The 24,536-nt window shown below is 37.7% G+C and overlaps 1 protein-coding gene across 1 annotated transcript in view; it reads left to right on the forward strand.

Moving 5' to 3' along the window:
- The window catches only part of LOC120535736 (complement C1r subcomponent-like), a 48,319-nt gene that overhangs the window by 17,912 nt on the left and 5,871 nt on the right, over positions 1–24,536 (forward strand). Inside the window, exons 4-10 of the mRNA XM_039763763.1 lie at positions 1,416–1,553; positions 7,332–7,528; positions 9,932–10,079; positions 10,186–10,304; positions 10,405–10,483; positions 11,876–12,016; positions 16,179–16,253. Of these exons, the coding sequence (XP_039619697.1) occupies positions 1,416–1,553; positions 7,332–7,528; positions 9,932–10,079; positions 10,186–10,304; positions 10,405–10,483; positions 11,876–12,016; positions 16,179–16,253 (897 nt within the window). The remainder of the gene's footprint in view (positions 1–1,415; positions 1,554–7,331; positions 7,529–9,931; positions 10,080–10,185; positions 10,305–10,404; positions 10,484–11,875; positions 12,017–16,178; positions 16,254–24,536) is intronic.

The following is a 24,536-nucleotide window of genomic DNA, read 5'->3' on the forward strand; positions in this document are numbered from 1 at the left end:
AACTGCATCTCTTTCTATGGGTTTTGAGCAACAGATAAGTACTTCAGGTCATGTTTTTAAAGGACCTCTGATTCCTTAAATGGATTAACTTGATGTCAGGAGAGAAGAGCATACAACAGTTCACCTGGCAGGGAGGAAGGTCTGGAGTGAGGCAAAAAAGGTAGGAAAGTGATTTTGAGTCTATGTAGGTCCAAGGCAGTCATGGTTTTGTTGGTGTTTTTTGTATGTTGCCCTATACCCTTGCTTTCATTATATTTCTCCGGGACTCTCAATTTCCTGTTAATAAACTTCTATTTTTGGTTGAACTTTGTTGAGTCTGGTCATTTTCCTGGGTTACAGGGCACAGTTTACCACATTTGTACTGTGAAGTCATTAATTGCACAAGGTATAAAGAATCAGACATACATCTTTTCCAGTGATTTACCAGTTTTTGGATGAAAAGAAAAGATTATGGATTGATTTTACTGCCATAGAAGAATAAAATAAACATGTTTTACTTTAAATGTTCCCTTTTCGGTTGACACTGTTTGCACAATTAAAATGGAAGACTTCTGGTGAATTCTGGCATCCCTCAAGCCAATTACTCGCTTAAGGATATGAGTTTGTTTTCAAAAATGCCCAGTCCATAAAATGCATAATGGAAGGATAATTGTTTTACTATAACTGACAAAGTTCCTGGTGAATATTCTGTTGCCATAGTCAATTCCCCTTTGTTTCCCTGCCCCATATTCTGGAGCCACAGCAAGATGAAATGTTCCTCCACTCCTTTCTTCTCTCATAACAGTATCATTATTCCTTTTTCAGGTCCAGTGTGCTGCATACATTTATATAATGTGTTATCCAAAAACCAAGAATCCATTGCTTTTCTATATTCTCTATTTTCTATGCTATGCCACAGAAAATCAGATCGTACCCTGACAGTATATATAGGTAGAACCAGCCTGGGTCAGGATAATACTCTTAAATCATATTTGGACTATTCAGGCATTCATTTTCTGGCACAAATGTTTCTGTTCCAGAGATGTACTGAGTCACATCAAGCACAAGGCAGGAGCCTACTCTGGATGAAACAGGCTATTTACTAAAAGCAAGAAGAACCCTAAACCATTTTAAGTTACTATAAATGTTTTTCAAAAGCAAGGTTCAAATATATCTACCAAGAAATTAATGGAACATATAAAAGATCTGAAACATACTGTATTAATAAGTTTAAACAAATGTTATTCAGATGGTGATATTTACTAACTGCGGTGGGCTGGCACCCTGCCCAGGGTTTGTTTCCTGCCTTGCGCGCTGTGTTTGCTGGGACTGGCTCCAGCAGCCACCCGTGACCCTGTAGTTAGGATATAGCAGGTTGGATAATGGATGGGTGGATGGATGTTTACTAATTACATGTATTTTTTCAAAATTTTTAGATATTGATGAATGTGCTGAGCCAACTGATGAGGATGAAGAAAGTTTGTGTTCTCACATTTGCCACAATGTGATTGGCAGCTACTTCTGCTCCTGTCGTCCTGGGTATACTCTACAGCAGGATGGTCGAACATGTAAATGTAAGCTATCATTGTTATCCTTTTGCCATTAATTTGAGATACATGGTGTCATAATTCTGATGAAAGTTTTCTTTGACTAACCAGGGTGGTGTTCTTTAAAAAGACTTGTATTGTAAAAGTCTTCTTGTTTACCCTATAAAGAAACTTGTCAGACTTATTTATACACCCAGACAAAGATAATCATAATAAAAACAATAAAGTAAACAAATGCAAAATATTTCTTTAAACTTTCAGATACAATTCTTCACATTTTTACACTTTCATTACCTTTGATTTACAAACAAAATTATCACTTTACAGATTACCATTTTTTTCAGTCCACTGTACACCTGAGCCACATCCAGATGCAAGCTGTGACACTTTCATTTTAAAGTATTTGAGGGATGTTGTCAATTGTTAAAATGGCATAATATCAGATTTCAAACCTTATATTAATATCTTCACAACACAGTGTATGAATTTTGGGAGAGAAGTTAAAAAATATTGTGCTGTCACATGGTGGGGGTTACATTATTATCTTTACTTCGAGGCAAAATACACTTTTTCTTGGATCAAAGTTCCACAGGGAATTCGGCCAAGTCCAATTTATTGCAGGCAAAATAGGTAAAAAATGTAAATAAATATAGAACACCACCAGTAAGCTATTAGTGGTAATGGTAATCTGGTTATCTTTGGGTTTAGATTTAGTGAAATTCTTATTGAACACATCCTGTCCCTTTCTGTGTTGCTGAATATTGCCTATTCAATCTAATCTCCAGGATCATCAGAATATGAGTGAGGATGGGTATTACATTTTATTGATGGACTGAAGGGAGTAATAGTAACAGATTATCTCACTGATGAGAGAACAGGCAGCCATGTTAAATTTCCAGTGGAAAACCTCGCTCTTTTGTAGGTAGTTCCTCCTTGGAACAGACCTGTTTTCACAATCACAGAATTATCAAAAGAATGACATAGCCATTTTCAAGTGGTAGTGATTGGCATGGTAGCAGCTTACAGTCATTCAACAACAACAACAACAACAACAACATTTATTTATATAGCACATTTTCATACAAACAGTAGCTCAAAGTGCTTTACATATTAAAGAATAGAAAAATGAAAGACACAATTATAAAACAAAATAAATCAACATTAATTAACATCGAATAAGAGTAAGGTTCAATTCATCTCTCCTGTTAACTTCACCCTGTTTTATACCATTGTGAGGGCTGCACAAATAAAAAAATAGCAATAAAGCATGCAAAAACTAGAGGTTTTCCAGGACGTATCTGTGAGTTCTGGTCTCACTTTTACAATGTAATAGATATTCAGGCAGCTAAACTCCTCTCTTTATCAATATAGCAACTTTGAGACTGGCTTGACACAAGGTGTATAAATGCCCAGTTTATTAACAAAGAGCAGATGTGAAACTACAAAGTAAAGAAATATAGTATTCAGCACACAAATAACAAAATAGTTTAGTAACAGCTTTTAATTTACAAGTAGTAATACAGAACAGTATTTTTTTTACTCATGTACTGTAAACTTCCCAGCTAAACTACCAAAGCCTTAAACAAGAAGGATGAACTTCACTGCCTGTAGTTGTAGCAGACATTTACTTACATTGGGAATGCCTCACAGGAAGGACAAATATCACAAAGCAAGTATATTTTGAACATGACAACAGTTTACAAAAATTGACATTGATTAATACTTAAACATTTTTTTTTATTAATTTTATTACAATCCATACATAGCAATCAAATTTTTACAAAAAAATGAATTATGTTAAGAACAGATTGATCCCCACCCCTGAGAGAGAGAGCAAGCCAAACGGCGTAAAATTTAAGGCTTGTTAACATACCTAAATTAATAAATTCTCTGTGCTTTATAAACTTATTTTAAAATATTACTGATTAGATCCTGCCATGTTTTGAAAAAAGTCTGTACGGATCCTCTAACTGAGTATTTGATTTTTTCCAATTTCAAATAATATAACACATCGGTTTCCCACTGACTTAAAAGAGGAGAGTTTGGGTTCTTCCAGTTTATCAGAATAAGTCTGCGTGCCAAGAGTGTAGTGAATGCAATCACAATTTGTTTGTCCTTCTCCACTTTAAGACCCTCTGGAAGAACCCCAAACACAGCTGTTAATGGGTTAGAAGGGATTGTGAGTCCAAGGCTGTCTGAAAGGTAATTAAAAATTTTTGTCCAGAATAATGTTAATTTGGTGCAGGCCCAGAACATGTGACCTAGTGAGGCTGGGGCTTGGTTGCAACGTTCGCAGGTTGGATCATGCCCTGGAAACATTTTGGAGAGTTTTAGTCGAGACAGATGTGCTCGATATATAATTTTGAGTTGTATAATTGTATGCTTTGCGCATATGGAGCTTGAGTGAATTCTCTGCATTGCTACTTTCCACTCCTTTTCTGATATATTAATTGAGAGGTCATTTTCCCAGTGTCCTCTTGGATCTTTGAAAGAAAGGGATTGTAAAATGATTTTATATATTGTAGAGATGGAGTCTAATTCCTCAAAATTGAGCAATATTTTTTCCAGCGTGGATGAGGGTGCAAGATGAGGAAAATCTGGAAGGTTCTGTTTAACAAAGTTCCTGATTTGAAGATAGTGAAAGAAATGTGTAGCTGGAATGTTAAATTTGGAATGTAATTGTTCATAGGATGCAAAGACGTTGTCTATATAAAGATCTCTAAGCAAGTTAATTCCTAATTTTTCCAGATATTAAAAACTGCATATGTTTGTGAAGGTTGAAAGAGGTGGTTCTCTTGCAGGGGTGCCACAGATAAAAGCTTCTCCGTCTTAAAATGCTTTCTACATTGGTTCCAGATTCTAAGTGAGTGGAGCACAATTGGGTTATTTGTATATTGCCGATAGCGTGTGTTTATTGGAGCACAGAGCAAGGAATACAAAGAAGTACTGCAGGATTTTACTTCTATTGCGGTTCAAGCCTGTGTATGTTCTTCTATTTGTGTCCAGGTTCTTATCGCCTGTATATTTGCCGCCCAGTAATAAAACTGGAAGTTAGGTAGAGCCATGCCGCCTTCTGCCTTTTGTCTTTGTAGGGTCGCTCTTTTGATGCGTGGGTGTTTTGAATTCCAAATAAATGAGGTTATTGTTGAATCTAATTGCTTAAAGAAGAATATTCATCTTAACAGTGTTAATTCTTCCAGCTAGTGTGAGATGAAGGGTTGACCATCTATGCAAGTCTTGTTTAATTTTTTCTATGCAGACGACGAAATTTTGTTGATAAAGAGCTTTATGTTTACTTGTGAAGTTTACACCTAGGTATTTAAACTGTTCTGCAATGATAAAAGGTAGGGTGTCTAATCTAATATTATATGATACTTAAACATTTTGCCCATCTTTGCAAACGTTACACTATGTATGTTGACCTGTGTTTTGGGTCCAAGTATGGATCTTCCTATTTTTTTTAAGATTTGATTTGATTTGATTTACATTCCCCATTCCTTGAACGACTGCTGTTTGTATGGACTCTGCGCATTCCCTGTTGTTTTTCGAATGGGTGCTTTGGTTTTAGTCCCATGTTGGGTTACTTGGTGGTCCTACATTAGCCCAGTCTGAGTGAGGATGTGTGAGTAAGTTGATACTTTCATGGAATCACACCCTGTGCATTACTTGCTTCTTCCATTTGTCTGATATTGCTGGGGGAGGCTTTTGCCCCCCACATCCTGAATTAGACAACAAGATGTAAAATGTGTGTAGCCCTGTACATGGGGAGGGGGGTGGTTTCGGGACCTTATAATTAACTCTGTAAACTCTCTGAAAGCTTGAAAATAAAAATTGTAGGGAATCCCTGAAAATACAGTAAACTAAAAAATATATTATGGCCTTAAAATCATTTACTGCCCATTACTGACTCTGTAAGTAAATATAGTAGTATTGTGCATAAAAGTTTTCACAGGTCAGGCTGGTCTGCAAGCGCTGACAGAAGTCCATCCAGCAAGCACTGGTAGCTATTGCTTTAACACTAGAATCCCTAAAGTGTGCAAAAATATTTGTAATGCCGGGCCACCTTAATTTTACTTGCACCTCATCATTGTGCACCAATAGCACCCTTGTTTTGCAAATGTGTCAATCAGTGACAGGCAGGCAGCCTGCTATCCCATAACCCACTGAGGCAAATGCAGTCAGACATAAAATGCTCATAGCCAGTCTGTTAATCTGGAAGTGAGGTGTCTGGAATTGTATTGGAAAGTAATATATTGTTATTTGAAATACAAACGTTTCATGTGTGTTCCGTGCCTACAACAATCTGTGTGAAATGTTGAACACATAACTAAAACAGAATTTTTTTTCATATGTTATAGTAATAATGACAAAATGTTGACTTGAAGTGTGTAATGTGTGAAGACTGAAGTCCAAGTATCAAATAAACACTTTAACAAAAGGTATAACAAAAGAAGTGTTCTTTTTTTCAAGAATAAAACCAAAGAAAAAGAAATTGTTCGATTTACATGTTGCTGTCAATGTGTGAAAGCTGAAACCCAAATATCAATCGAAACGAAATAGACGTTTGCATGCATATGTGTGTTGTGTATGCTTCACAGTGGAAACGTGGCTGTCTCACTGATATCAGCTTTGCTGGTGTAGGGGTAAGAACTGCTGCTTTGTAATCAAGATGTTTCTGGTTTAATCCTGGGTCCTCCCTGCATTTAGTGCTTTGAATAGTGGACTGCTCTTATTGTTACTATTATATAATAAAAACATACATTTGATTTAAGTCTCTAACAAATCAACGAAACAATTGTGCTTTTATTCAAGAATAAAACTAAATAAAAACCAAATTAAAAAATCACTCATTAAAAAGCACACTTGTTTCATTATACCACATCTTTATTTGAAAATCAGATGGGGTGAGCATGATCATGACTGAGACAATAAAACTGAATAAAAAAAAACACTAACTTTTACATGTACCATAACTTTACACAGACTGTTAAGACTGTAACTTATGTGCGATTTTTCTTTTATTTTGCAAACTATTTGAGAATGTTATGTTATGTCATGTCATGTCATGTCATGTCATGGGCGGCACGGTGGCGCAGTGGTAGCGCTGCTGCCTCGCAGTTAGGAGACCCGGGTTCGCTTCCTGGGTCCTCCCTGTGTGGAGTTTGCATGTTCTCCCCGTGTCTGCGTGGGTTTCCTCTGGGCACTCCGGTTTCCTCCCACAATCCAAAGACATGCAGGTTAGGTGGATTGGCGATTCTAAATTGGCCCTAGTGTGTGCTTGGTGTGTTTGTGTGTGTCCTGCGGTGGGTTGGCACCCTGCCTGGGATTGGTTCCTGTGTTGGCTGGGATTGGCTCCAGCAGACCCCCGTGACCCTGTATTCGGATTCAGCAGGTTTGAAAATGGATGGATGGATGTTATGTCATGTTTAATATGCTTGTGAGTTTACACTGACTATAGCATTTAATTTGATTGGCTGCTGTAGTTCTTTCAGGATATTAACTATTTCTTAAGGTATGGCTTTGCAGGTAAACTATTTTGGAAGTTTTTGAACCTCTGACTGGCTACCTATAAACCAGATAAGTTTAAATATCTTGGGTTAGTAACATTCACTGCTTTAAATTAGGCTGATAATTAACAGTATCCGTGGTCAGTTTATAGAATATATAAAATCTTTATCCATGTCGAAGATATATACCCATGCACTTTCTTTTTGTGTTACACAACAATAATCATCTCACCTATATGATGCTGCTGAGCTCTGATGAGTTTGATTGTTATTATAGATTTAATTTTCTCTTTCTCAGTGATGTGCAATGGAGAAATCTATTCAGAGCTTAAAGGTGTGTTGACATCTCCTGGATACCCAAAGCCCTATCCACCGGGAGTATCATGCAACTACAGCATTCAGCTGGAGAAAGGGTTCCTTGTAACCCTTACGTTTGTGGATGTCTTTGACATAGAGACATACTTGGATGGAGGGTGTCATTATGACTCTCTGCAGGTATGATATGTCTTATTTCAAGGGTGAGTTTCCTAAAAATAAAATGTGCAAATCAAAATATTTGGACAATACTTGAAGTAGTGGCTTTTTAACATCTTAAGATGATATATCACTTTTTAGCACAATCAGACCCTTTGGCATATTGAGGCAAAAGTAGTACTGTGCATACGTAATTTAACATTTTTGATATTGATTAATGCAAAAAAAAATCTTTATTGTCAAAGTGAAAACAGATCTCTTCAAGTGGTCTAAATTAATTACAAACATAAAGCATAAAATAATTGGTCATGTAAGTATTCATCCTAAATCATTCCTGGAGCAGCCAGTGGATTTTAGAAGTCACATAATTAGTTCAGTGGAGATCACCTGTTTGTAGTAAAGGGGCTTCATTTGTTTGTATTATAAATGCACACTATCTGAGAGGTACATCTTAAAGTGAGTCAGTATCCTGACCTAACCTAAACAATGAAAAAAAAAGAACACTCCAAGCAACTTCATGAAAAAGTGATTGAAAAGCACAAGTCAGGGGATGGATACAAGAAAACATCCAAGTCACAGAATATCAACTTTTGTCCGGCAGCTTTATTGGAGAGTGGCAAAGAGGAAGCCACTATTTAAAAAAAAATACAAGACACCTCAGCTAGAGTTTTCCAGAAGTCATATACGAGACTCTGAAATCAGATGTAAGAAAGGTCTATGTTCTGATGAGACCAAAATTGAGGTTTTTGCCCATTAGAATAAATGCCCAACACAGCACATTATGAAAAACACAGGCTGTCACGTCATGAGGATACTTCTCTGCAACAGGTTCTGGATGGCATTCTATGGCAAAATACTTAGAATACTGGAAGATAACTTGATACAGTCCGCAAGAAACCTACACCTTTGGAGAAGGGTTTCTTTTTTTTTCATGGGTGTCGTCATTTCTCAGTCTCTCCAAAAACGTTTCTGTAAATAGACATTGTACATGTCTCCCCATCAAGTATCCTTTTATGAATCTTGATGTTTGAATGGAAAGTTGCGAATGCACATTTCAAGCCTCTTTTTGCATCTCTGCAAGCTTTATAAATGAGCCCCCAGATGTCCACACAGACTGATGGCTGTCATGGCAGCCAAAGTTGCATCAACTAAATACTAACTTCCATCCATCCCGCTGAATCCGAATACAGGGTCACGGGGGTCTGCTGGAGCCAATCCCAGCCAACACAGGGCACAAGGCAGGAAACATTTCAGAGATCTGTTCTGACTTTCTCATTAAAAAAGTCTTTTTCTGTTGAGCAATGTAAAAAAAATAAGTCCACTGTGTTTAAATTTTGTATAATAATAAAATATGAAAACTTCAAAAGGAGTGACAGCAACTGTATTTTCTCACTGGAATTGATCCCTGAGGATCTAGGAAATTCATCAACGCTGTTTGGTCTGAAGTGCACCATCCTATTAAGGTTTTGAATGTCTTTAACCAAAGCTATATTGGCATAAGCTCTGAATATGGGTCCTAAAAATGAAACTTAAATCTATTGTTTTTCCATTATGCTTCAATGTTTAGTTGTGACACTGTTAACAGACTTCTGTCCCATCAGATGTATTGCTCTTTATTGAATTTCAAAGCACAATAGGACTTTTTAGTTATCTGGCTCAATTACTGACTGTTAAGCTCCCTTTTCCAGGCAATTGTTCTGTTGGTGTTCTTAACTATAACCTTACCAGTGAATTTTTGTTCATCCTTGACAGTTTTGACATGCAGTATATTGAATTTGCTACAGTATCTACTTTTGCAGTCATGCACTCTGTATGTTTTACTAAATGTTCAGTTATTTTTTGTCTTTGTTTTTTATGAAGATCACTTCCACTTAAAACTCTAATATGCCATACACTAATTATGAATACAACACCATCAGAATATGACAGAGTTCAGCTTATGACAAAAACACAATAAACATGAAGTTGGAAAAATTCAAAGAAATGGTTGCTAAGGAAAGCTGAGTAATTTACACCAAATAAATGCATTCAAGAGGTTTTTCTATAAAGAGAGGTAAAAAGTTGTTCAATGTTAAAAGTTCCCTGCACTTTCCTTGTTTTCTATCTTTTGCTCTTGTGTAATTTATAACTGTGATTGTTATTGCCACTTATTTTACTTTTGTTTATTTTCTTGGTTTCTAATACTTATGATGTTGCCTTAAATACAGTATTATTATTCATTAATATTATTTGAACTATAATTTTGCTAGGACTGCTCCCTTTTGGATATTTTTATTTGTATTTTGTCACATTGCACCTTGAGCATAGGAATGGCTCTATATGAATAAAATGTTGTTGTTATTATTATTATTATTATTTATTATTATTATTAATAGTAATAGTAGTATTGACATTTTCTCATTTTCTATTTATCAATGTCTTCAGATTCTTATCCCAGGTAACAATACCCAAACACTTTGTGGAAAAGTCCTTCCAAAGAACATAGAAACTGGAAGCAACCGGGTGGATATCCTATTCCAAACTGATGACTCAGGACACAGCAAAGGGTGGAAAATAGAGTATTTCTCTGACCGTATGTAAAAACCTGATAAATGTCATTTAAATATATAAGAGACATCACCAGACTAGATATTTCCATTCACTTTAGATATTTCAATTCACATTCTGTACATTTTCAGGTATTGTATGTCCTACACCTGAGAAATTTTTAAATGGCAGAATAACTCCAGTCTTCGAAAAATACCGGTATAGAGACTACATCCGAGTAAAATGTGACACCGGATATAAAATGATTGAGGTCAGTCAAACCAAGTCAGTTACAGTGTTTTGAATTGTCAGATGTGTTTGTTTTTTATGCCTTGACTAGCACAAATATCTCATTCTCTCTTTTTTAAAAGAATGGCAAAGAGATCACTAGCTTCCTCTCCGCTTGTATGAACGATGGCAAATGGCATCGTCCTCTTCCTCAGTGCCTGAGTAAGTAGGCAATGCTTTCAAACAATGTGATTAGTATGTAAGATACTAAATACAGTATTAGAAACAAAAACTACAGACATACTTTATGTAACATGTTAACAATACCACTTTGAGCTATATGTGGAAGTGATCTTTAAAAGAATGCATTAAATTAATTTCCTTTGACAAATCATATTACTTAATACTTCAAAGTGCTTTATCTGTTCCAGGCATCTTCACATTTGATCATCATTTATACTTTAATAACATATGTAAGGTTGTTTGCTTTATCCTTTTTAAAGTTAATATATTTCTCATGTTGTGGTCAGTCTGTGCGACGCTCTTATTTTATAGTGCTTCAGTCTTGTTCTTGTACATTTACTGTTTCACAATTTTACTACTTGCACTAAATAGTTGCACTGAGTAACTGCTTAATTAGGAAAATCTTCAGCTCTTCTACATCTGAGGTGAGTTCTAACACCCTGTGACCATAAAATTAAATTGAAATGAATAAAGAGATGGATTGATCTCTACTCCAAAAATTTCATTCCACTTGTTCAAATAGATTTTTGATTAATATTGAAACTTTGTTACTAGGGGACCAAATGCTTGTTCCTGGAATCATATCAGGTTATTCCTAGGAATGTGGAACTCCTGAAAATCCTGTAGCAATTAAAGAATTTATCTGATTCACATAGCATGCAAACTTTTCCCAATTGTGTCAAGAAACAGGATATATGCCACAAAAATACTCGCCACACCATTAAATGTACACTAGACTATATCACTGACAGCAGGCAGGAAGGCATCCAGGAACTTATGACCTTAAATCCAGTTTTATACTAATCGTCTTCATTAAATTTAAACACTTCAACCATGTCACATCATAATCTCTGTTTGCATAAAAATGATGGTATAGCCACTTCTGATATTCAGCAAAAGTTGTGTTAACCTCTTTTGGCTAACACAAGACAGTTTGTGTCCTACCACACAATCAATTTTAAGGTTTTTTTGGGTGATAGTCATTCTAAACACACTTGTGTCACTGCCCAACATAAAAACCCAGCATGGCTGCTGTCCCTGATACACTCATGTTGGTATGTTTGGTGCCCATGACCATGCCACACTCCAAGCCATTTAAATCAAATCTTTCCCATTCTTCCTCTAAAACTATACACCCACACTCTTTCCACGGGTACTTGCCTATTTGCAGAATGTGAGATTCTGGCACTGCAACAGCAGTCATTAACTTTGGAATAGTAACTGAGCCTAATAAAAGTGCTACTCGGTGTATCAACATTAAAGTGGTAATAGCAAAATCACTTAACCACTAGCCAAAGTCATAGTACAGCATGGGGATTTACTAACGATTGATTTGTTGTGTTAAAAGGTCTCTCTTTTCTCCTTGTATAGTCATAGATTGTGGTAAACCTCTTCCACTTTTAAATGGCAACGTGGAGTTCCTGAAGGGAAATGAGATCGACAACTTCTATCAGTCAGTGATCAAATACCACTGCAATGAACCTTTCTATAAGATGCTGGGAACTGGAGATTGTAAGTCCATCAATGTATACCCTTTGGTGATAGTCTATAAGATGTTCCAATGATCATTGCTCATTCCAACAGTGTTTTTTTCCCTCTTGAACCACTTTATTTTCTTAATGAAGTATACACCCCATTAAAGCGAAACTTTTTTTTTACACAGAAATATAATTGGAATCATGTTTTACAAGTATGTGGACTCATTTTCATGCTAGAAAAATAGAATGTTTCTAGGATATACTGGCATTGGTGAGGTACCAAAATTCTCTTTCTATACATTCATTTTGTGCCCATAATTAAATAATTTTCAAATTTGTGCATAGAGGTATAGTACTAGAGGCTGTTTCAGAAAATAGTCCATGCATAAGAAAGGAAAATTAGCATTCCCTTTCCACATTAATATTGTAGGACAAAGTTGCATTGCCTTCTGCCCTTTGTTATGGCACATGGGACTTAAAGATGCAGGTAAAAACATAAGCTACCTCTCCCATTCACTGAGATGTAACACTTAACATCAACCAAAGATCAATCTCTGTGCAGTGCTCCATTTGAATCTCTGTCTGATAAAACGACATGAATCAGAATTGATTGACACTGGTGCTTGAATAACCAGGATCAGAGATATCATACCCATGCACCATTAACCATCCTAGTTAGTTAGTAATAATTTTATAACCCTCTGTCTACACTAGTTATCTGCTCTCTGCCTGTCTTCTCCTTCAGCAAAAGCCTTGCTTTGACTTCTACTCTATAGAAAGCACCATATTGCCTAGAATGTAGACCACAACAAAGACTGGAAGGAGCCTACTACTTCCAGAGGTAACATAGTGACAGATTTAAACCATCTGTAATGGAAATGGAGATAGATGCTTCATTGAATTCACTCTTGCTAAAGCACAGCCAGGTCCACAAGCAAGAGAGACTTGCATTAAAGAAACACATCCATCTCACCAAAGAAAGGAATTGCTTAACAGACAAGATGATGAGTTGTGAGGCAAGTACAGACAATTTACAAAGAAAATCACTCTTCTCTCAAGGCAGAGAGATGCAGAGAAGCTGAAGTGAGACTGATCCATCTAACTAACAAAAAGATCAGACCTCTTATAAATGCATTTAAAAGTCAGTTCTGAATGAATAATGTTTTCTTGGTGTATTATTGTATAGTATTTCCCTCTACTTATACTTTACTTATTTTCTTCAGGGGTAAGTGTGTTCATCAGGTTTATTACCAGGTTGGTCTATTGTTGCACCTTAAGATTAACACACACATACATAGATATACGCATACACACAGACCCTAACCACAAAAGTACATTATGAGTGATGTATACACAGACCGTTATTCTCTAGTGCTTTAAGCTACAAGTGCCGTATGCATAAGACATGCACAGTCTATCATGTTTTAGCACTTGCTTATCTTTGGCACAAACAACGTACGATGTTTTAGATATATCTCAGACCTAAATATAACTTTTGGTCTCCAAAAATATGTTCAATCATACAAAGGCTCAACATCCCTGGCTATAGGCCATTTATCGTCCAGTAAATGTCTTACTTTAATGCACTGCTCATTATTGGATAGAGCTCTGCATCCTCAGCCCAATAAACTTTGCTGTTCAGATCAAATGGCCATTTATTACTGCTACAAGTGCTCTAAATATTTACCTTGTTACTTCACTCTAGATATAAAGATAAAATGTAGAAAGTTTAATGCAATGTGGTATTTATTAAAGAACAATAATACCAGCAGAGAAAAGTATAGAAGAAAATGTAGATAGCAAAGTCTGTATACATATATATATATATATATATATATATATATATATATATATATATATATATATATATATATATATACTGTATATATATCTTACAGTGTATATAAATGTTAACGCGTGGATGTGTGTGCGTCTGTCCAGCCCGGAAGTGAGAGGTGGAGTTGGGGTAAGGGCTGCACCTCCGAGGAAACAGAAACCTCAGCAATCAAAAAATGATTGTTCATTTTAATTTAGACCTAAACATCTTTTGCAGGCAGGATGCAAAGACTTATTCCATGATGTGACTGGTGATAAGCACAGCAATTGCTAACAAAACGGCCAAGACTATGCAAAATAGTCAGAAAATGGCAGTAAATGTTTAAAAGCAGAACACAAAATGACTTTGAGGTGATGTCTCTAACAAAAGGCTAAAATATACAAATAACAAAGAAAACATAATTATAATTTCAAAAATGCCATCAAATTACTTCAGGAAAAGTTATGAATTGAAATATATCTGCACATAGTTCTGGTGTCTGTGATGTCTCCAAAACAGAAAGTAACTCACTTTTACAATACAAAGAGATTAGTTATGGGTCATAAGCTTGCTCTGTCCATGTGTGCACTGTAAGACTAAAGACAGTAAAGGTTTGCTGTTTGTGTGAAACAGTATATTTAAATGTCTCAACCCCTCACTCCCCTTACACTCTGTTATCAAAAACCAGAGTGGATTTGAATACAAAGAGCCTTTCCACAACCTGTCACCATTTCTTTGAGTTTCTTTCATTCTCACACTAACCAAAGGTCAGCTGCCTTTTCACAAAAGCAACAGTGGTGGCACCAGACAGACTTGTCACATATTCTGAGTATCTTCCTTCATTTTTTGTGCTTCCAACAAGGTACAATACTTCATTTTGACAAGTCATTAATAAAACAAAATTGAAAAATTATTCCTCACTTTTGTCTGCTTTTTACAACACTTCATTATAGTATGTAGGAAAGTACCTGTATTAACAAATAAATCAAGATTAGTTTATTTTCCTGGGATAAAATTAAACAATGTTAATTTAACCAAAACATAGAAAAGAACAAAAGATACTATAAATAAGTTTGATGACAATGAACTTTTCAATTTTGGATAGATTCTGTGGATTCAGAGTGTACAGTATCTGTATTTACTCTCTGGATTTCTTTTCTTGTGATCTTAAAAGCAGGCAGACTGCAACACTGTACACTAAAGGTTACCTCTGAGCATAAACACCAACAAAAGTTTGTATTCGAGAATAAGGATACAAAAAGTATTAATAATGTAACACAGTGATCTCAACCTGTGGGGCGGGCTCCCCTAGGGGGGCGCGAAGTAACAAAAAGGGGGGCGCGAAGATGTGAAAAAAATAAACAAGAATCAAAAATATGAAAAAAACATCTGTTTTAACCAAAACAAGTTAACTTAAACTACATTCTGATACTAGAACAATAAATATAGAGTTAGATAAATGTCGATAAAAGTTAAGTAGGTATAATAAAATATGCATCTACATTTCAAAAACGTGTTGGGGTGAGCGCAATTAAAACTGTTATGAAAATTTAGGTCGCAAATACTTAAAGGTTGAAAAACGCTGATGTAACAAAATTTCAAGGAAATCTTGATTCAGGTGCTAATTGATTGTATTCCTGGAACAAACCCCCCACAGCTCTCCAAGAATTGATTCTTTTCATCAGACTCTGTGTATTGTTATCTTTAACAGACATGCGGTTTAACAAGCGGAAGGCAAAGTAAAACAATATCATATAGGTCCAACTAAAGTGCAGTCTTACAACAAAATCAAAAAATCAGAACTCTTGAGAGACCAAAACTATTCAAAAATAGGTCTGAAAAAATTAGAAGAGAGCCCAGGGAACAAACCATGGTATATTGACAGAGCTAAATAGTTAGCTCTTTGAACATGTGGCTTAACAGATTATTTTTAGCTACAGAAGACACAGTTACAGGAGAATCTTTAAGAAAAGAGATCATAGTAATTTTTGATTCAGTCTTGTTTTTCTATTGTCTATTTAGTTTTCGAGTGGCATTGTGGTAGTGCAACTTCCGTGCAGTAAGGCAACCAGAGATCATATCTCAGGTCCTCCCTGCACCAAGTTTGCATGTTTTTCCTGTGCATGTGTGGGTTTGCTTCAGTTTCCTCCCACAGTCCAAAGACATGCATATTAGGTTTATTTGTGATGCTAAAGTGGTCCTAGTGTGTGTGCATGTGTGTTCACCCTGTGACAGATTGACACCCTGTCGAGGGATTGTTTCTGCCTTATTCTGCATTTGCTCCAAACCCTTTTGACCCTGCTCAGAATTAGGTGGGCTTAGAAAATGGTATGGTATTGGGATCTTCCTCCATGAATTATTTTTTTTTTCTCTATTATAGGGACCTTCTCTTGTTCTGCACAAAGAAAATGGGAAGACGAATTCCACAAATTTAATATTCCTGATTGTCTACCAGGTGAGTTTTTTTCCTTTTTTATATTTTTGAATTGTATTTCTTATTTTTATGAAAACCCGAGCCATATTAGATCATAAATATGTCATTTTGTAATGCAGGACAATTGTATGTTGGGTCCTAACTCTTCATTTTCTTAGATTTTTAATAGTTACTATTGAATATGGGCGGCGCGGTGGCGCAGTGATAGCACTGCTGCCGCACAGTAAGGAGACCCGCGTTCACTTCCTGGGTCCTCCCTGTGTGGAGTTTGCATATTCTCCCTGTGTCTGCGTGGGTTTCCTCCCACAAGTCCAAAGACATGCAGGTTAGGTGTAATGGAGATCCTCAATTGTCCCTAGTGTGTGTGCTTGGTGTGTATGTCCTGCGGTGGGTTGGTGCCCTGCCCAGGATTTCTTCCTGCCTTGCGCCCTGTGTTGGCTGGGATTGGCTCCAACAGACTCCCGTGACCCTGTGTTAGGATATATCGGGTTGGAGAATGACTGACTATTGAATCTAAAAGTGCCTATGAAAATTCATAGTGATAAAATTGTCCCAAACATTGTGTGAAACCAAAACCATTTGTGAATAATCATGTACATAATTGAATTTTATATGTACTCTATTCTTATGAAAGAACCACTGCTGAATTTTCCTTCACGTATCATTGTCACAATCACCTGTATCACACTTAAATGGAAATCCCTTAATTTGCCACAATGAACAAGTGTCTGTGAAATTCAGCACAAAATAGATTGAATTACCAAAACACAAATAATTATGCTAGTAAATAGTTCACTGAGATAATAAATGATATACTGTATGCAATTAGCAAAAAAGAGTGTAAATATAAATAATATGGTTAGAGAACTGTAAAACTGTATATGTCAGTTGTCTGAGGATCCCATTGTTTGGGCTGACTAGACTAAATCCTTAAGGTGATTTTATTTTGGACAAATGTTTAACAAATTATCATCAGAGAAGGTACAACTTTAAACACTCCTTTGGAATGCCAGCTTGCTGAAAAAGTCAATGTATCCAGATAGACAGGAATTACAGCTTTAAATGGTTTAGACAGATATTGCATTTCCAGTAAACACATTTCTTAACATATAGATATGGAATAACCCATTAACATACATATATATATATATATATATATATATATATATATATATATATATATATATATATATATATATATATATATATATATATATATATTGTGAACGCGACGACACAGACAGGCGGACATGTTGTTCATCACCACCACATGTTTATTTACAAGTATTCACACAGAATAAAGTCAGTGCACACAAACCCCCCACACAGTCCTGGCCACACAATGCCTTCTCTTCGGGCCGCCACCACTCTCCTCTCTTGCTTTGTCCTGCTTCCACCCGACTCCAGCCTCAAATGAAGGGAGAAGGCCCCTTTTATTTCATCCCGGATGGGCTCCAGGTGTATCCCGGCACTCCCCATGGACATGCCCCAGTGTGGCGGAAGTGCCGGTTGTTCTCCCGGAAGCTCTCCGGGTGTCCCTGCTCCTCTTCCCCCCAGCACTTCCTGGTGTGGCGGAAGTGCTGAGGTCCAGGGTCCCCAAGGCATTGGGGCACCCCCTGGCAGTGACCACGGGTCCCAACAGGGTTGGGCTTTCAAGCCCCCTACCCGTGGCCCCCAAAGCAACCAGGATGGCAACCCCCACATGATCCAGAGTGGGCATAGACCCTCTTCCGGTCCCTCAAGGCGTCCTGGCTGGGTCGTTGCCCCTGGCATCCCTGACATATATATATATATATATATATATATATATATATATATATATATATATATATATATATATACAGTGCATCCGGAAAGTATTCACAGCGCATCACTTTTTCCAGATTTTGTTATGTTACAGCCTTATTCCGAAATGGATTAAATTCATTTTTTTCCTCAGAATTCTACACACAACACCCAATAATGACAACGTGAAAAAAGTTTACTTGAGGTTTTTGCAAATTTATTAAAAATTAAAAAATTGAGAAAGCACATGTACATAAGTATTCACAGCCTCTGCCATGAAGCTCAAAATTGAGCTCAGGTGCATCCTGTTTACCCTGATTATCCTTGAGATGTTTCTGCAGCTTAATTGGAGTCCACCTGTGGTAAATTCAATTGATTGGACATGATTTGGAAAGGCACACACCTGTCTATATAAGGTCCCACAGTTGACAGTTCATGTCAGAGCACAAACCAAGAAGTCAAAGGAATTGTCTCTAGACCTCCGAGACAGGATTGTCTCCAGGCACAAATCTGGGGAAGGTTACAGAAAAATTTCTGCTGCTTTGAAGGTCCCAATGAGCACAGTGGCCTCCATCATCCGTAATTGAAAGAAGTTTGAAACCACCAGGACTCTTCCTAGAGTTGGCCAGCCATCTAAACTGAGCGATCAGGGGAAAAGGGCCTTAGTCAGGGAGGTGACCAAGAACCCGATGGTCACTCTGTCAGAGCTCCAGAGGTCCTCTGTGGCGACAGGAGAACCTTCCAGAAGGACAACCATCTCTGCAGCAATCCACCAATCAGGCCTATATGGTAGAGTGGCCAGACGGAAGCCACTCCTTAGTGGCACATGGCAGCCCGCCTGGAGTTTGCCAAAAGGCACCTGAAGGACTCTCAGACCATGAGAAACAAAATTCTCTGGTCTGATGAGACAAAGATTGAACCCTTTGGTGTGAATGCCAGGCGTCACGTTTGGAGGAAACCAGGCACCGCTCATCACCAGGCCAATACCATCCCTACAGTGAAGCATGGTGGTGGCAGCATCATGCTGTGGGGATGTTTTTCAGTGGCAGAAACTGGAAGACTAGTCAGGATAAAGGGAAAGATGACTGCAGCAATGTACAGAGACATCCTGGATGAAAACCTGCTCCAGAGCACTCTTGACCTCAGACTGGTGCGACAGTTCATCTTTCAGCAGGACAACAACCCTAAGCACACAGCCAAGATATCAAAGGAGTGACTTCAGGACAACTCTGTGACTGTCCTTGAGTGGCCCAGCCAGAGCCCTGACTTGAATCCGATTGAACATCTCTGGAGAAATCTTAAAATGGCTGTGCACCGATGCTTCCCATCCAACCTGATGGAGCTTGAGAGGTGCTGCAAAGAGGAATGGGTGAAACTGGCCAAGGATAGGTGTGCCAAGCTTGTGGCATCATATTCAAAAAGACTTGAGGCTGTAATTGCTGCCAAAGGTGCATTGACAAAGTATGGAGCAAAGGCTGTGAATACTTATGTACATGTGCTTTCTCAGTTTTTTTATTTTTAATAAATTTACAAAAACCTGAAGTAAACTTTTTTCACGTTGTCTTTATGGGGTGTTGTGTGTAGAATTCTGAGGAAAAAAATGAATTTAATCCATTTTAGAACAAGAAAAAGTGATGCGCTGTGAATACTTTCCAGAAATATATTTTACTTCAAAGCAGTGGTTTGGTGTATCTGTGGTCAAAGTAATAAGTAGGTTTGTGGCTGTGGTAAATAGGTATCATAATTGAGGTAAAAGGTAATAACAGACAAGAGTACAGTCTAATGTTTGTCACATCTTTTCTGCAATGGCAGGTTTCTTACACTTTGAAGTTAATGTGGAAATAATTGTGAGTAGAGGGTACTGTATGTTCTAAACCAGACTAGATCCCTAGCCGTAAATTGTACATCTCTAAACTGAATATTAAAATATTTACCATGTCCACACATCAAACTTACTCCCTAGATTTATTCCCTAAGATGATCCTGTCCAACAATATTACAATAAGGTTTGGAATCTAGAGTTGAGGGTTTTGCAAGAGAGCATTTTAATTTCCTACCCTGAGTAATCAAAGCAGGCACTGCAGCAGTGGCAGTACAAAGCTTTGGTAGCCATATTCTTCAAGTCCTTATGTTGGTCACCTCATCATCATCAAGATCCTGTTCATTATTTACATTTGTTGATTATATGCAGAAATGTATTCTAGTATTTTTATTTGTGTTTTAATAATCCAAACTACTCCAAGAACTGAATTACACACAATCTCTTGTTTATTGTTATAATTTAAGGGATTTGAGTTTCATATTGTCTGCAAAGAGATGACATTTGTATACAGTCTATTAAGTCACCTATTTCTTTGTTTTGTTTTGTTTTATGGATTATGAAAGTGAATTCTAGACTTTTTTGTGCTTTTGTGTTCACTTGTGCTTCTTTATTTGTTTTATATAACCAACTGACTTTGTTTTTAGGCCTTAATATAATGGTTGGGTGTTAGTTTCTGGCACATGTAGTGTCTACATTTCCTACATAGCTAAAGAATTATGACACATGGAAGCTCATCTTATTAACTTTGCAAGCTACTTTGTTGCTACAGAGTACGGCTATGAAATAGATGAATTCATAAATAGTCATCTTAAAAAAAAGGAAATTGTTGAACAATAATATTAAAATTTTCGTACCATTCTTTAACAAGTTAAAATCTCGTGGCCTCCTGCTACCCAGTACAGAGAGCAAGCAGACGAAAAAACTCAGAGCTCTTGTCTGTTTAATGAAGAGAGCAGACTCAAGTGTGCAATATGTACTGGCTCCACCATAAGGCACTGTGGTGTAGCCAATGAAATAGCTCCATGAAAAGTTAAAGATGTTAACACTCTAGAGAAGTTTATAGGGTATCCCAACCAGAGAAAGAATGACTTAGTGACTTAGTTGAGGTAAGTTTAGAACAAAGTCTCAGCTTGGACGAAGGTATTGTTAGAAAGAAAGAAAGAAAGAAAGAAAGAAAGAAAGAAAGAAAGAAAGAAAGAATTAGATGTGGAAAGCCACGTTGTCGTTTGAATTTTTGTGTTTAAACTTGTCGAACTGAGGCATTTTCTTTTGTTTATTTGTTTTTATTTGCTTTTGTTTTTATATCTAAAATGATGCCTCTCCTGTATATCCTTCTTGTTCATTTTAGTAATATTTTATTATCAGTTAGCAATTCTAACAAAATGGGTTTCTGCATAACAACAACAACATTTATTTATATAGCACATTTTCATACAAATAAAAGCTCAAAGTGCTTTACATGATGAAGAAAGAGAAAAAAAGGCAAAATAAATAAGAGAATGGAATTAGGGAACACTAATTAACATAGAATAAAAGTAAGGTTCGATGGCCAAGGAGGACAGGAAAAACAAAAAAAAAAAAAACTCCAGACGGCTGGACAAAAAAATAAAAATCTACAGGGGTTCCAAGGCCACAAGACCACAAGCCCCCTCTAGGCATTCTATCTAACATAATTTATCTCAATCAGTCATCATGGTATTCAGGGTTCACATGGAAAAACTTGACGATGACGGTCATGTGGACTTATGGTCTTTAATCCATCAATGTAGGGACATCACGGTGCTTTAATCAGGTGGTGGTTGCACAGATTGCCCCCACAGAAAACCGGAAAAAGAACAAAAGAGAAAGTAGAGGTTAGTACGGATTACGAAGCTACCAGGAATGATAATGATAATTAAATGTATATACAGAGTATCAGGATTAAACAAAAATAAAGCAATGAGAAAGCCATGTTAAAGTAAAGTGTTTTCAGCAGTGTTTTAAAGTGCTCCACTGTATTAGCCTGACGAATTTCTATTGGTAAGCTATTCCAGATTTTAGGTGCATAAAAGCAGACGGCCGCCTCACCACTTCTTTTAAGTTTAGCTCTTGGAGTAATAAGCAGACACTCATTTGAAGGTCTTCTTCTTCTTTCAGCTGCTCCCGTTAGGGGGTTACCACAGCGGATCATCTTCTTCCATATCTTTCTGTCCTCTGCATCTTGTTCTGTTACACCCATCACCTGCATGTCCTCTCTCACAATATCCATAAACCCTTCTCTTAATCCTTCCTCTTTACCTCTTCCCTGGCAGCTCTACCCTAAGCATCCTTCTCCTAAAATACCTAGCATCTCTCCTCTGCACATTTCCAAACCAATGCAATCGCACCTCTCTGACTTTGTCTCCCAACCGTCCAACTTGAGCTGACCCTCTAATGTACTCATTTTTAATCCTATCCATCCTCGACACACCCAATGCAAATCTTAGCATCTTTAACTCTGCTACCTCCAGCTCTGTCTCCTGCTTTCTGGTCAGTGCCCTCGTCTCCAACCTATATAACATAGCTGGTCTCACTATCGTCTTGTAGACCTTCCCTTTCATTCTTGCTGATACCCGTCTGTCACAAATTACTCCTGACACTCTTCTCCACCCATTCCAATCTGCCTGCAGTCTCTTTTTCACCTCTCTTCCACAATCACCATTACTCTGTACTGTTGATCCCAAGTATTTAAACGCATTCACCTTTGCCAATTCTACTCCCTGCATCCTCACCATTCCACTGACCCCCCTCTCATTTACACACATGTATTCTGTCTTGTTCCTACTGACCTTCATTCCTCTCCTCTCTAGAGCATATCTCCACCTCTTCAGGATCTTCACAACCTGCTCCCTACTCTTGCTACAGATCACAATGTCATCAGCAAACATCATAGTCCACAGGGACTCCTGTCTAATCTTGTCTGTCAACCTGTCCATCACCATTGCAAATAAGAAAGGGCTCAGAGCCGATCCCTGATGTAATCTCACCTCCACCTTGAATGCATCCGTCACTCCTACCGCAGACCTTACCACTGTTACACTTCCCTTGTTCATATCCTGTACAAATCTTACATACTTCTCTGCCAATCCTGATTTCTTCATACAATACCACAGCTCCTCTCCAGGCACCTTGTCATATGTTTACTCCAGGTCCACAAAGAAGCAATGCAACTCCTTCTGGCCTTCTGTAAACTTCTCCATCAACATCCTCAGAGCAAACATCGCATCTGTGGTGCTCTTTCTTAGCATGGAATCAAACCATACTGCTGCTCACTAATCATCACCTCACTTCTTAACCTAGCTTCCAGTACTCTTTCCCATAACTTCATGCTGTGGCTCATCAATTTTATCCCGCTGTAGTTATTACAGTCCTGCACATCCCCCTTATTCTTAAATATCGGCACAAGTACACATCGTCTCCACTCATCAGGCATCCTCTCACTTTCCAAGATTCCATTAAACAATCTGGTTAAAAACTCCAGTGTCATCTCTCCTAAACACCTTCATGCTTCCACAGGTATGTCATCTGGACCAACGGCCTTTCCATTTTTCATCCTCTTCATAGCTGTCCTTCATCAACCTCTCAAAGTATTCTTTCCATCTGCTCAACACACCCTCCTCGCTTGTGAGCATGTTTCCATCTTTATCCTTTATCACCCTAACCTGCCGCACATCTTTCCCAGCTCGTTCCCTCTGTCTAGCCAGTCGGTACAGGTTCTTTTCTGCCTCCTTAGTGTTTAGCCTTTCATACAACTCATCATATGCCTTTTCTTTAGCCTTCAACACCTCTCTCTTCACCTTGCACCTTATTGCCGCCTTGTACTCTTGTCTACTTTCTGCATCTCTCTGACTATCCCACTTCTTCTTTGCCATCTTCTTCCTCTGTATATTCTCCTGTATTTCCTCATTCCACCACCAGGTTTCCTTTTCCTCCTTCCTCTGTCCAGATGTCACGCCAAGCACTCTTCTTGCTGTCACCCTTATTACTTCTGCTGTAATTTCCCAACTGTCTGGTAACTCTTCACTACCACCCGGCACCTGTCTCACCTTCTCCCTAAACTCAACCTTGCAGTCTTCCTTTTTCAAATTCCACCATTTGATCCTTGGCTCTGTCCTCATTCTCTTAATCTTGATCTCCAACGTCATCCTACAGACCACCATCCTATGCTGCTTAACTACACTTTCCCCTGCCACCACTTAGCAGTCTTTAATCTCCTTCAGATTGACTCTTCTGCATAGGATGTAATCTACCTGTGTGCATCTTCCTCCACTCTTGTACATAGCCCTGTGTTCCTCCCTCTTCTTAAAATACATATTCACCACAGCCATGTCCATCCTTTTTGCAAAATCCACTATCCCCTGACCTACTTCATTCCTCTCCTTGACACCACACATACCCATCGCCTCCTTATCTCCTCTGTTCCCTTCACCAACATGTCCATTTAAATCAGCTCCAATCACCACTTTCTGTTTCCTGGGTGCACTGTAAATCACTTCATCCAACTCACTCCAAAAATCTTCTTTCTCCTCCAACGCACACCCAACTTGCAGGGCATATGCACTAACAACATTCATCATCACACTTCCAATTTCCTGCTTCATAATCATTACTCTGTCTGACATTCTTTTCACCTGAAAAACACTCTTGACATACTGTTCCTTCAGAATAACTCCTACACC

This window comes from Polypterus senegalus, chromosome 9, assembly GCF_016835505.1.
Source record: "Polypterus senegalus isolate Bchr_013 chromosome 9, ASM1683550v1, whole genome shotgun sequence".
In the NCBI taxonomy this organism is placed as follows: Eukaryota; Metazoa; Chordata; class Cladistia; order Polypteriformes; family Polypteridae; genus Polypterus; species Polypterus senegalus.